Source organism: Carcharodon carcharias, chromosome X (assembly GCF_017639515.1).
Source record: "Carcharodon carcharias isolate sCarCar2 chromosome X, sCarCar2.pri, whole genome shotgun sequence".
Lineage (NCBI taxonomy): Eukaryota > Metazoa > Chordata > Chondrichthyes > Lamniformes > Lamnidae > Carcharodon > Carcharodon carcharias.
The window spans coordinates 1116232-1131371 of record NC_054507.1 but is presented as its reverse complement, the minus strand read 5'-3'; the positions used below and the strand labels follow the sequence as shown (position 1 = coordinate 1131371).

Here is a 15140-nt window from a genome sequence, read left to right as displayed (position 1 = left end):
TACATCTTTTTTTCAAATAAAGAGACCAAAACTATATACAGTTCCCTACTTTTAAACTCTATTCCCCTTGCAATAAACACCAACATTCCATTTCCCTTTCTAATCACTTGCTGTATCTGCAGACTAACTTTTTTTGATTCATGTACCAGGACACCCAGGTCCCTCAGTACCGCTCAGTTCTGCATTTAAATAATATATAGCTTTTCTATTCTTCCTGCCAAAGTGGACAAGTTCATGTTTCCCACATTATACCCCATCTGCCAATTTTATGCCCATTCACATAACCTGTCTATATCCCTTTGCAGACTCTCTACCTTCTCTTGACAACTTATTTTCCTATCTCTCTTGGTGTCATCGGCAAATTTACCATACATTTGGTCCCTTCATCCAAGTCATTGCTACAGATTGTAAGTAGTGATATAGATTATAAATAGTTGAGGCCCCAACAATGATCCCTGTGGCACACCACTAGCTACAGCTCGCCAACCCAAAAGACACCCATTTATCCCTACTTCTGCTTCCTGTTAGCCAACCAATCCTTTATCCATACTAATATGTTACCCCTGTACCATCAGCTCTTATCTTATGTGGTAACCTTTGATGTGGTACTTTATTAAATGCCTTTTGGAAATTCAAGTACATCACATCCACAGGTTCCCCTTTATCCAACTTCCTTGTTACTGCCTCAAAAATCTTGAATAAATTAGTTTTCTTTCACAAAATCATCTTGCCTCTGCCTGATTGCATTAAGACTTTCCAATTATCCTGCTTATAATAATGGATTCCAGCAATTTCCTTCTGACAAATACTAGGCTAACTGGCCTATTGCTTCCTATTTCTCTCTTTCATTGAATAAAGGTATTAAACTTGCTATTTTCCAATCCGCTGGGACCCTTCCAGAATCTAAGGGATTTTGGAAGATTATAACTATCTCTGCAGCCACTTCTTTTAAGACCCTACGATGCAGGCCGCCTGGTCCTGGGGACTCGTCAGCCTTTGGGTCTAATTGGTTTCCGAGCACCTTTTTCCCCAGTGATGGTGATTGCTTTAAGTTCCTCCTTCCCATTCACCTTTTGATTTTCAAGTTTCTTTGGGAAGCTCTCTAAGTCATCCACGGTGAAGACAGACACAAAATACCTGTTCAATGCCTCCACTTGTTTCCTATTATCAATTCCTCAGACTCACTCTCTGGAGGACCAACACTAGTTTGAGTTATTCTTTTCCTATTTAAATACTTGTAGAAACCCTTACTATCTGTTTTATTTTACTAGCTAGCTTTCTTTCACACTCAACTTCTCCCCGTTAATTTTTGTTGTTCTTTGCTGCTTAAAATTTGACCAATCTTCTGACCTAACGCTAATCTTTATAGAGTTTCTTTCAATTTTATGCTATCCTTAACTTCCTTATTCAGCCATGGATGATGCATCATTCTCAAAGAGTCCTTCCTTCCCACCGATATAAATCTTTGCTGTGAGTTATTAGATATATTCTTAAACGTTTTTCACTGCATCTCTACTACCCTACCTTTTTACCCAGTTTCCCAGTTCACTTTGGATAGCTCTGCCTTCATACCCTTAAAAATTACCTTTATTTAGGTTTAAACACTAGTCGTAGGCCCACACTTCTCCCCTTCAAACTGAATGTGAAATGCCATCATGTTATAATCGCTGTCACCTAGGCTCCCTTAACATGATGTAATTGATTAACCTTGTCTCATTGCACATTACCAGGTCTAGAATAGCCTGCTCCCTGGTTGGCTCTATAGAATCTACTCCTCTAAGAAACTGTCATAGATACACTCTATGAACTCATATTCCAGGCTACCTTTGCCAATCTGATTTACACAATCTACATGTAGATTAAAGTCAACCATGATTATTGCATACCCTTCTTACACCTCCATTTATTTCTTCCTGTATGCCCCGTCCTATGTGTAACTACTGTTAGGGGGCCTATAAACTACTGACACAAGAGTTCTCTTACTGTTCCTATGTCTTATCTCTACCCAACCAATTCTACATCTTGCTCTCTTGAGCCAAGGTCATCTCTCACTACTGTAATAATGACATCCTTAATTAAGAGCTACCCCACCACCTTTTCCTAGCTTCCCATCTTTTCAAAATGTCAAATACCCTTCAATATTCATGTCCCAGCCTTGGTCACCTTGCAACCATATCTCTGTAATGGCTTTCAGGGACATTTATATTTTTGTTTATTTCTGTGCTTTTTACATATTTCACATTTCTCACTAATTTATTAGCCCTGTATACTGTTAAGCAACCACACCTGTGGCTTTTAGCAGGGTTTTCAACTTTGGCTAAGTAGGTTAAACAAATTGTCCATGTAACTTTAGGACAATTAGGTTTTTTTCTCTCAGATTGTGATCACCCAAAGCCATTAATACTTGTCTAACAGTCTGATAGAAACATTAAAAACATAGAAACTAGGAGCAGGAGTAGGCCATTCAGCCCTTTGAGCCTGCTCCGACATTCATTATGATCATGGCTGATCATCCAACTCAATAGCCTGCTCCCGCTTTCTCCCCATACCCTTTGATCCCTTTCGCCCCAAGAGCTATATCTAACTCCTTCTTGAAAACATACAATGTTTTGGTCTCAACTACTTTCTGTGGTAACAAATTCCACAGGCTCACCACTCTCTGGGTGAAGAAATTTCTCCTCATCTCAGTCCTAAATGGTCTACCCCATATCCTCAGACTGTGACTCCTGGTTCTGGACTACCCCACCATCGGGAACATCCTTCCTGCATCTACCCTGTCTAGTCCTGTTAGAATTTTATAGGTTTCTATGAGATCCCACCTCATTCTTCTGAACTCCAGCAAACATAATCCTAATTGACTCAATCTCTCTTCATTATGTCAGTCCTGCCATCCCAGGAATTGGTCTGGTAAACCTTCGCTGCACTCCCTCTATAGCAAGTACATCCTTCTTCAGATAAGGAGACTAAAACTGCACACAATATTCCAGGTGTGGTCTCACCAAGGCTCTGTATAATTGCAGCAAGACATCCCTGCTCCTGTACTCGAATCCTCTAGCTATGAAGGCCAACATACCATTTGCCTTCTTTACCGCCTGCTGCACCTGCATGCTTACCTTCAGCGACTGGTGTACAAGGACACCCAGGTCTCGTTGCACATTCCCCTCTCTCCATTTATAGCCATTCAGATAATAACCTGCCTTCCTGTTTTTACTACCAAAATGGATAACCTCATATTTATCCACATTATACTGCATCTATCATGGATTTGCCCACTCACTCAGCTTGTCCAAATTACACTGAAGCATCTCTGCATCCTCCTCACAGCTCACCCTCCCACCCAGCTTTGCGCCATCTGCAAATTTGGAGATATTACTTTTAATTCCCTCATTTAAATCATTAGTCCCAGCACCGATCCCTGCAGTACCCCACTAGTCACTGCTTGCCATTCGGAAAAAGGCCCGTTTATTCCTACTCTTTGTTTCCTGTCTGCCAACCAGTTTTCTATCCATCTCAATACATTACCCCCAATCCCATGCACTTCAATTTTACATGCCAATCTCTTATGTGGGACTTTGTTGAAAGCCTTCTGAAAGTCCAAATAAACCACATCCACTGGCTCCCCCTCATCAACTCTACTAGTTACATCCTCGAAAAATTCCAGTAGATTTGTCAAGCATGATTTCCCCTTTCATAAATCCATGCTGACTCTGTCCAATTCTACCACTGTTTTCCAATTGCTCAGCTATTAAATCTTTTATAAAGGAATCTAGAATTTTTCCGACTACCGACGTCAGGCTGACTGGTCTATAATTCCCTGTTTTCTCTCTGCCTCCCTTTTTAAATAGTGGGGTTACATTAGCTACCCTCTAATCTGTAGCAACTGTTCCAGAGTCTATAGAATCTCGGAAGATGACCACCAATGCATCCACTATTTCTAGGGCCACTTCCTTAAGTACTTCAGGTTTTGTCAAAGGGATACAATACTGTCCTGACTGGATAAACTGCAGATCCACTGGCTTCCATGCCCATTTGAATAATGTTTACTCAATAGCCAAGGTATCGCATTACAAACTACATCACTTGTAAAATAGAGTCATAATAGCACAGGCGGAGGCCATATGGCTCATTGGATTGCTCTACAAAGAGCCGGCACAGACTCAATCAGTTCCATCCCCTCGCTTTATCCCCATAGCCCTGCAGGTTTGCTTCCTTCAACAGCCCATCCAATTTCCTGCTGAAATCATAGATTGTCTCCACATTTGGCGAGTTCCAGGTCATTATCATCCGCTGCATATAAAAAGCTCTTCCTCACATTGCTCCTGCATCTCTAGCCCAAAATCTTAAATCTGTGTGCCCTAGTTTTTGTATGTTCACCAAATCATTGGGGAACAGCTGGAGTAAGCCATTTTATATGGAATTCCAACTCTCTTTAGTGGTCTCAAGGTGCTGTCATCACTAAACGTAACGTAAATTGTATTCTTACATATTCCTTAACCTTGTTAATCCTCACAACTTAGTGAATCAAGGTAACATTTCAACCAACCTATTCCACATACTATTGTAACAGACAGAAGGGGGTTAATTTAAACAACCCTGGTTTCTCCTCACCACCCGCCCGCAAACAGAAAGATCTTTTGATGTTGATTTCTCCCTTTATAAGAGGTTGCGTATTTCCCAACCCCTCAAGTTTTGGTGTGATCCAATTTTTATTGGTAACCCCACAGCAAACTCAAGATTGAGTTTACCCTGAGGGTTAGTTTATTCATACACACAAAATGTGGGAGAGGGCTGCTGCTATGTAGCCCCCTGTGCATCGATACAATAAGAGGGATAGAGAAAGATAAATTCATAGGGCAAAGGCCACAGAGCAAAGAATTGTTTCACATGAGTCCAGAATCAAGGTCCAATGGTGAATTCCTTCAAAGAGGTCGGCAGGCTTGGGGCTGATGCTGGATAACACTTTTCCAGTAGAGTTGACTTCCATGATGGGGTAGGCACACGGAGATGAATCAGTCTTGTAAGCGCTGGTCCAGAAGTTCAGAAGTCCCAGTAGAAACTGTGTAGATGAGGGCAGGCATTCAAATCTGGGCAGAGCCCTTTTTCTGAGCTGCTGCTGCTTCTTGTTAGATATATGATGGCAGACTGTGCATTGCAGCTCCACATGGCAATATCCACATGGTTTATCCAGCTAGGAGGTCATGTCACATGACTCACACCTCTCCATTTCAGTTCTGACAAAGGGTCTATACACATTTCTCTGAGGTCCTGCGTTCCAACCATTAAGAATTTGAGGGGAGGTTGCAGGGTCCTTTGTCCCAGCAAACTAATAAGAGTCCGGTGGCTAGGCCTGGCTTGTGAAATGTAGATGGTCTTTGTATAATTACTTTTCAATGTGGTCTCTCCAGTCCACAGGGTTGTTAACATCTCTTCAGAGAAAACGAGGTGTTAGCTTCTCTGATACTGCCAGAAAGTTCCTTTTGTTCAGATCACAGCCAGGCATGACTTAAGTCATTTAAAAATCAGGTCATTGTCCAGTTCTGAAAATTTTATAAATTAGCCATGAGGATATATATACTTTAAAAAAATATAGTGTGAGGTCCTAGCTCCATTACATCTCTCCCTGTCTTGGAGGAAAAAATAATTCTATTTGATTTTGTTTAGTTTTCCTGTGATGTTCTGCAGGAAGAATAGGAAGCGAAGTATACATACATTCCCACGTCAGGGGCAATGCCAGTTCCCTGCTGCTGCATGTTCTTTTTGAGGTTTAAACCTGGGTTAGTGCATCAGCAAGGAGGATTGTCCAGTTCTGGGAGGTGGAAGGTTTAAGTCACTTGGGAAGATTTGAATCTGTCCTTATGGGGTAATCTATTCAGGGTTAGAGTTCTGAATTCCTCTGTTGGGGATCAGGTATAAGCAAAGCCATTGATTTCAGATCTTTGCCAGTCCAACTTCTGATTAAGTGTCCTCTGAGGACTCTGGGGGTTTTACGGGTTGGTTAGCACTCAGGGAAGAGTGATGGTCAAGCTGCTCTGGGCATTCCACAGGGGAATGCTGAGTACCTCACTCGGTGAATGCCAGGCCTTTTGACCATAGGGCTGAGCTGCCCTTATCCAGCTCAGCTCCTCACTGTCCACCTTGGGAACCCATGGACTCAGCTGTTCAAACCCAGGGACTGTGGTTAGGCTGTTGCCAGGACATCGGGGTGTTTTAATAAGACGTTGGCCTCTTTCTGGGATTCCAGTTCAGTGTCTGAATCGGGCGCTCACACAACTGGAGGGTTCCAGCTTCTGTTGCTAGGAGCTTTGGGTTGGCACAGCAACAAGTAGGCAGCCCGCTCCTGAGCTTGGACCAGCCTTTCTGGGCCTGAATGATAGGAAGATGGGCTTCTGGAAGGGGTCTCCCCCACATCCATACCAGGTAGGGCTACAGTGCTGTAGCCTGGTGGGTTATTATGGATCATTCTAACTGCCAGGGACAGCCCTGTCATGTCACATTCAGGTGGGTGAGTATGGGGTCCAATCTGCTTGGGATCCCTCTGCTGGTCAGCTGCATGGTAGGTGCCATGTCTTTTGGGACACTATAAGACCATAAGACATGGGAACAGAAATTAGGCCATTCGGCCCATCGAGTCTGCTCTGCCATTCAATCATGGCTGATAAGTTTTTCAACCCCATTCTCCCGCCTTCTCCCAGTAACCTTTGATCCCCTTACTAATCAAGAACCTATCTATCTCGATCTTAAATACACTCAATGACTTGGCCTCCAAAGCATTCTGTAGCAATGAATTCTATAGATTCACCACTCTCTAGCTAAAGAAGTTTCTCCTCATCTCTGTTCTAAAAGGTCTTCCCTTTACTCTGAGGCTGTGCCCTCGGGTCCTAGTCGCTCCTACTAATGGAAACATCTTCCCCACGTCCACTCTATCCAGGCCTTTCAGTATTCTGTAAGTTTCAATCGGATCCCCACTCATCCTTCTAAACTCCATCGAGTATCAATCCAGAGTCCTCAAACGTTCCTCATATGTTAAGCCTTTCATTCCTGGGATCATTCTCGTGAACCTCCTCTGGACCCTCTCCAGGGCCAGCACATCCTTCCTGAGATACGGGGCCCAAAATTGCTCACAATATTCTAAATGTGGTCTGACCAGAGCCTTACAAAGTCTCAGCAGCACATCCCTGCTTTTATATTCTAGTCCTCTCGAAATAAATGCCACTACTGCCCTCTGGTGGATATTCAGCTCTCACTGGACCTCCTTGTGGCTTTTCCACTAAGTGAGGCATCACCTTCACTTTCTGGGCCAATTTGAGAACTTTCCTGGTTGACATTTAAATTCACCATGAAGCTATCAGCTAAACCAATTGTTATCTTCCTCGCTGTGGCCTTTGGAGGGGGTGTTCTCTGAACTGGTTCCATGTCCCCCGGAACACCCCTGCTCTCAACTGGAGATGTGGCTCCAGCTACACTCCCTTGTGGCTTTTCAACTGGGGGAGGCATCTCACTCCCTATCTGCTCATCTCTTTGGGGTCTCCCTTTGTCCCTACTTAATGTCAGAAAGGTTTGTATTAGACATACTTCAGGCAAGTCCTGAACCTTTTCCTTTCCGGGCTTAATAACCTGCCTTCCTTCAGGTTCTTCAGCTACGTGGGGCATCTCCCTGCTTTCTTTCCCTGCTCTGAGGCTTCTCTGGTCCCTAATTAGTTCTGGGATACTCTGGATCTATTTTAGATTCTAGTGGCCTTCCCTGGATCTCTTAACTTCACTGGCTTTGGCCTTGCTACTTTCGGGCAGCCCTTGCTCAAGGTCTTTGGGTGCTATTTCAGTGTGACCTCGCCCAGCATTCTGCTCTCCTGCAGATTTCTGCTGGCTGACGTTGGCCTCTTTTCTTTCACTGACTAACACCTTGCTGCTGGTCAAATCGTTCCCAAGGAGGAAATCGGTTCCTGCTACTGGTAGCTCAGGGAGAACTCCTACTGTAACAGGGCAGGAAACAAGCTCTGGATGGGCCTTATGGAGGGATTCAAACACAGATCCTCCTCCCACTCCACTGATCAGGGCTTTGACCTTCAGGGAGGTCTCAGGGTTGGTGGGGTGAGGGGTGGGGTTTAAGCTTCCTCCAACATTAAGGACCGATTGGCCTTTGGTCTCTGTGTCCCAGAGCAGTACAACGGACTTGCTCACATTTGGGGATTAGCAGGGCGACACTGTTCCTGACATGAACAAAACTCCAGAAACACTTTGGGAGTTTGTCCAGCTCAGGCACACAGGGCAGGATTTTGCCCTTGATGGGTGGGCAGCCAATCGCAGCCACTGAATTGGGGCCCGCTGCCATTTCCTGTAAGGGGTGGGGGGGAAATTCCCCAACTGCGAGAGTGCGCTCTCTCGCACATGCACACGAAAGAGCGCACATTTCCCTGAGGCAAAGTGCTGCCTCAGGGAGATCGCTGAAAGGCTGTGAAACATTAAAACTAGAAAAGTAAAAAATCAGTAACATGTCCCCCTCGTGTGAAAATGTCACACAAGATGGGCCATGTTAATGAAGTACACAAACACTTTATTAAACCTTCTTAATTCCAACATCAAACCTCATCCTGCCACTGGATGAGGTTTGTTAAAAAAATTACCTACCCGCCTGCCCGTTGGGTCCTTGCGCCAAGCCGAAGTTCTCACAGGCCCCCTCAAAATCCTCGTCGATTGGTGACTTAATGGCCTTAACAAGGCCTTTAATTAATGGCGGGCGCGCGTCCCACTGACTGAAATATCGCGATGCCACGCACTGACGTTGGGACACTCACACGACATTTTAAACACTGACATGCAGGCTCCGCTACCCGCACATCAGCCAGAAGATTCAGCCCACACAGTGCCATGCCCTCCAAGGGGTAAGTTTCTGTAGCGAGAGTCTCTGCCAGCTCTGCTGCACCACCCATTGGGCTGTCCTTCGGGGAGCCACTCATATACACCCCATTAGGCCAACAGGCTTCTCTCACAATCGCCAGCATTCAGGCCTTGAATGGCCTATTTTATTACAACAGGAACACACTGATCTCTGGGGGGTCTCCTTACTGGCTGTCAGGAGGCTTCTCACACTCTCCTTGGTATTTTCTTTTCTGGTTGGGGGACCTTTCCCACCTAGATCCTCCTCCTTCTCTTTCCAATATTTGTTAGAATGGTTTGGAAAGGGCCTGCCTGAGTTTCCAGGCCCAAGGGTGAGACCACAGCTGCCTGCTGTGATGGTTACATCCCTGGCTGTGAGGATTCTCTGCTCCTCTAAGCGTTCGCAGATTGAAGGATAAGCAATTTTTGAATTCCTCCAACAATATCAATTCACACAACCTCTCACAGGTGTGGGAGATGTTTAGGGATCTTAGTCATTGGTCAAACATGATTTGCTTCAGCCGTTCTAACTCAATGCAGGTTTGTGTGGGCTTCTTCCGAGCGTTCTGGAATTGCTGGTGTTATGCCTCTGGGACTAACTCGTAGACACTTAGGGTGTCAGCATTGGTCTGCTCATAATTCATGGACACATCACGGGGCAGCAAGAAGCAGATCTCTTGGTCTCTCCCTGACTGCTGACCTTCAATTAAAAATGTCCAGATGTCCAGTGGCCATTTTAGCCGTCCTGCTATTTTCTCAGAAGTGGCAAAAAATGGCTCCAAGTCACTCTCTCTGAATTTGGGAATGAATCTAGCATACCTGAGGGCCTCAGAGTGGTTTGGGGTTAGAGAGATAGGGGGTGCTACCGGGTAGAGAGAGATTTTCCCTTGCAGCTTCCAATTGTCTGGGCTCTTTCTCCTTTGGAGCTGCTAGCCCCATTTCCAATTTTCAGAGCTGGAATTCTTTCCTGTTCTTGTTCCCTCTCCTGAGCGCTTCTATCTCTTTCTTGTTCCCTTGTTCTCTCTCTTTCCTTCTCCTGAACATATATCATGGACATCTGATTTCCAAAATCTTATCAAAGTCTGACCACACTTCAGGCATTTAACAAATCATTTTCCATGTAACTTTCATCCTAGAACTCTAACAGAAGGTCCAAAACTTCATCGCTATCCAACTGATACCCAGCTCACAAAATATTTGAGTTTTGATTTTACTTCTTGTGTAAAGCGACAAACACCAAAGCTACATCATCTTTCCTTTTTGGTAGGAACGCCACCCACATCTACTCATACACTTAAATTCTTCTACTGGTCACACGGTTCAAACTCTTGAGAACACTCGGAGAGGAATCATACATACTCTGACAGCTTACATGTGCTTTTTGCCATTTTCCACATTGGCCATGAGGATTTTAGTTTGGTCTGAAATTTACCTTTGCTTTCAACCTTTACCTTTAGACAACTGTCCTCTATCACATAATATCCCCAAAAGCTAGTTATTGAAGGACAGAACTGGACTCAATCTCTTGACACTTTCATAAGTATTTATTCACAAGAGATACGTATTACAACCTATGCCTCCTGACCCAGCAACCAGGGTTTTAGTCTGTGTCTATTTGTAAATCTTTAGAACAGTCGACCTAAACAGAGGGTGTGTATTTGGTGACCGCTTTGGTGCCTACTGAGACAGTGTGTTTGGCCAGTTCCCCTGGCAGCATGAAGCAGACGGCGCTCTGGATCTCCCTGGCCGAGATGGTGTGACGCTTGTTGTAGTGAATGAAGTGCAAAGCCTCGGAGGCGATGCACTCGAAAACGTCGACAACAAAGGAATTCATAACACTCATGGCCTCGGACGAGATCCTGGTGGAAGGGTGAACCTGGGTCAGCACCCTGTACACATAAGTGGAATAGCTCTGCTTGCGAGATTCCCTCCACTTCCTGGATACTTTAGTCAGCGACTGTTTCAACGCCTTGAGGGAGCACCACCCTTAGCGGCAGCTGCCACCTCAAATCTCTTTACAGGGGCACAAGTGAATCCCCAATTAATGCCCAACACCTGCATACAATCAAACACATTAATTAACAACTTCCACCTACTGTAGCGTACTGGCACAGTTGCTTCCCATCACATTTAGTATTGCCACTGGTTCTCGGAAATCTACTCCGCAATGAAACTGTGCTCTGGAGCATGGAAAAGCAGAACCATTTCGAACAGCAGTCATACAGCAAAACTCTTAAATCAATGCTGGATTTATAAAAGCTACTTTGCTCAGTAGATGGAGGCTTGGAACTTTTATTTAACATAAATACAGTTAAAAGTGCCATTCTGCTCATTCTAACTGGCAATCCGATCCCCTTCATTCAAAAGATTATAATTGAGATTGCATTTGTAGGGAATAAAGATTAAAATCTATTGCTTATTAATACTCTGTTGATGCCTTCTCTTGCAGCCTCCCAGTTTCGTAATTGTGTACAGAGCCATTTGCAAATGTTATTTGTACATGTAAATCAGATCCAACTTCCACAAGGTTTGCCTACCACAAGTATGTTTTTTTTGGGAGGTATGGTAGACAAAATGAAGAATTATGTTACCTTACCAATACAATTCAAACAGTACTATTTTTTTCAGCTTTCAAATACATTAAGATTTTGCTGTCTTCAGGGCTGCTGGCTCACAGTGATCTCTGCCAATAAGAATGAAGATGGTGACAGGTTCAGGAAACTAGACAACATGATGCATTGCACTTGGCTAATTTTCCCCAATATAATAAAAATGGCATTGTTTTTCCAAGTAAAGCTTGCAACAAATGCAGCTGCACTATTTGACCACTATTCTACTTTCCTCACCTTCACATATTTGCCATTGATTTCAGGCAACTCCCCAATTTTCCGATTGTCAAGCATCCGAATTTCATAAGACTGCCCTGAAAACAGAACAAACCAGAACATTGTACTAAATTATCTTTTGAATAAATCAAGAAAATAAAACGTTTCCTTTGCTAAGAATGGAATATTGGAAAGAGAGCAAGAAACCAAGTCAAGAATCCAGAAGTGAGCTGCATTTGAAGCATTGCAGGCCACCAGTCATCTTCACCATAGCACATCAGGCCATTCAAAATGCTTATTAACACTACTGGCCCAATTCACAAAAATTGAGCTGTTGTGCAGTCCTGAACCTTACCTTGGTTAAGATACGTAAGTGTTTCATCGTGGAGTTTCACAGCTGGAGAGGTAGCAGCACAAAGGACATACTGAAAGGGTAATAGTTTATTCTCATTTTCTGGAGGCAAGTTGGACTCTTCCTGTTTGAAGATTGGCAGTGCAAGGACATCACTAAATTTAGAACAGAATAAGGAAATTAAATATATAATCATGCATTACATACCCCGGCAAAACCTAGACACACTCGAGTACTCATTATTTGGACATCAACAGACAGCACATATTCTCTGGATTTAAAGATCAGAGCCAAGAATTTCCACTTTGGGTGCAAAATACGAGTTTTAAACTCTCTTTTGCTAAAGTTTCTGCTCATTTATTGGCATATTGTTGAACACTAATCTTCCAAAAACTAGCACAGCATCTTAGAATGGAATTTTTTAAAAAAATGTATTAAAAATTCAGATATATTGAACAGCGGTAACTGCTTTTCACAAAAAATAAGCAGAGTGCTTAACCCACCAGTGAGTAACCCGATTTTAAATAACTGAAAATGGCTTTAAACAAAATACATAGCAGAAATCAACTTCGATTAAAAAAATATATTTTATAGTGTTCCTAATGTCCTTGCACCCTTTGAAAAAAAGCTGCTTCTTTGTAGAACACAGGGGTAGCTGCAACTCCCACCCCCACTCCAAACATACAGTGAATTAATTCACATTTCAGAAACTAGAAAAAGACACAACCAAAAAAAAGGAGGTGGGAGAAAGTACAGAGAGCTGCATTGGTGTTTAACTGGAACAAGCAGTTGGCACTATACACAATTCATTCACCACTCCAGTGTGCTAGTCACTTACCGTTGCACAGAGTGCCCCGTTGCAAGCAAACCATTTTCCATGTTATTTAGGTTTCAAATACTTAGCACCCGTCTATGGCAAGCTGCAGCTAACAAGAATCACTCGGGTAATTTTAATAGGCTTAATAATTGAGCAACTCAAGGGACTGTGTTCAATTTTCCAACTGACTGTTTTTAATGTGGGGTTCACAGAAATCCAAGCGGCACATTCTTTGGAGAATACTTACACACTTATCAGCAGCTATGCTGAGTTTTAATTAGCTTTCCTTTATTTGCAAGGTTATATTTTATAGTCTCAATTGCTTTACAAGCAGGTTCTGGAACAACAGGCCCATTTTAGGATGCTGTAAGCTAGTGGTTGGATAGCAATACTTTCCTTCCGTATTTTAGTTTTTAGCTGAAATTTCAATGTGACTGTCTTTTCTGCCTGATCCAATGTCAAGTCAATTAATGCAAACATCAGATTGAAAAACAGGAATTGACCGGAGTCTCTGGTACTCACTGCGAAAACCACCATGCTTTTTCACCTTTTAAAACCCAACATTTTTGTCACCTCCAGCTTGCCTCAAAACTCAACAACTGCTCTTTTATTCTATTTAGCAAAAGAGGCATCTTTGAAATTAAAATGTCTTATATAAATGCAATTTGTTCCAAAAGGATACTTGCCCCCTTGTTAAAAAGGAAAATAATTTTTATTCAAGGTGAAGTATTATATTTTGTGTATTTCAATACAAAATAGCTAACACCAGCAACTGAAACTACTTTTCTTCCAGTGTATAAAATTATTCCACATACATCAGGACAACAAGTACACAGACTATAAAACACAATGACACGCCACAAGTATATAATTTGCTCACCACAAACACCAGAGTTGAAGCAGAGGCTACGGTTTTAACTATCCAGCAGACACCAACACAGTTAGTGTTCTTGAATTGGAGGGAGCAGCAATCAGTGCATGCTTCACTGCTGCAAGTCACCTTCTTTTGCCTCATTCTCTGGCTGATCATTTGACATACATCATTCATCCTGCTCTCAGCCAATACTTCAGGCTTTTATACTACTGTGGTTTCCCACATTACAGCAGTGACTGCACTTCAAATCGACCTCATTGGCTGTGAAGTGCTTTGAGGTGTCCTGAGGACATGAAAGGTGCGATATAAATGCAAGTTATTTCTTTTTAGACAGCTAACAAGCAAGGCAGCAGAAAATGTACAGAAACTTTTGTGGGTGAGGGAGAGGCATGAAAAAGAGGGGAAAAAGAAAGACACTAAGTATAAGAATAATCTTCCAACTACCAATATTAATCACAAAACAAAAACAGAATTACCTGGAAAAACACAGCAGGTCTGGCAGCATCGGCGGAGAAGAAAAGAGTTGACGTTGAGTCCTCATGACCCTTCAGCAGAACAATATTAATGCCCTTCCCTGAGCCTCCTTCACTCTGGAGGTTGGTAATCAGTATTGCATGCTGAGGGAGAGGTGGCAGTATACTGTTATTGTCACCAGATGAGTAATCCAGAGCGCCATAGTAATGTTCTGCAGACCTGGGCTCGAATCCCACCACAGCAGATGGTGAAACTTTAATACATTTCTGGAATTAAAAGTCTGATGAAGACCATGTTGATTGTTGTAAAAACCTATCTGGTTCACTAATGTCCTTTAGGGAAGGAAATCTGCTGTCCTAACCTGGCCTGGTCTACATGGGACTCCAGGCCCACAGAAATGTGGTTGATTCTTAAATACCCTCTGAAATGGTCTAGTGAGCCACTCAGTTCTATCAAATCACTGGAAAGTCTAAAAGGAACGAAACTGGACAGCCCACCCAGCATCGACCTAGACACCGGAAATGACAACGGCAAACTCAGCCCTGTCGACCCCACAAAGTCCTCCTTACTAACATCTGGGGGCTTGTGCCAAAACTGGGTAAGCTATCTCACAGACTAATCAAACAATGGCCTGATATAGTCATCCTCACAGAATCATACGTTACAGACAATGTCCCAGACACCACCATCACCATCCCTGGGTATGTCCTGTCCCATCAACAGGACAAGCCCAGCAGTGGTGGTGACAAAGTGGTATACAGTCAGGAGGGAGTTGCCCTGGGAGTCCTCAACATTGACTCTGGACCCCATTAAGTCTCATGGCATCAGGTCAAACATGGACAAGGAAACCCCTGCTGATTACCATGTACCACCCTCCCTCAGCTGATGAATCAGTGCCCCTCCATGTTGAACACCACTTGGAGG

The 15140-nt window shown here is 43.3% G+C and overlaps 1 protein-coding gene across 2 annotated transcripts in view; it reads right to left on the bottom strand.

Moving 5' to 3' along the window:
• Nucleotides 1-15140, bottom strand: part of tfcp2 (transcription factor CP2) — a 100442-nt gene that overhangs the window by 61285 nt on the left and 24017 nt on the right. For both annotated transcript variants that reach the window (XM_041180344.1, XM_041180345.1), the window contains exons 2-3: nucleotides 12055-12206; nucleotides 11721-11797 (exon numbers count right to left, since the gene is read on the bottom strand). In XM_041180344.1, the coding sequence (XP_041036278.1) occupies nucleotides 11721-11797; nucleotides 12055-12206 (229 nt within the window). The remainder of the gene's footprint in view (nucleotides 1-11720; nucleotides 11798-12054; nucleotides 12207-15140) is intronic.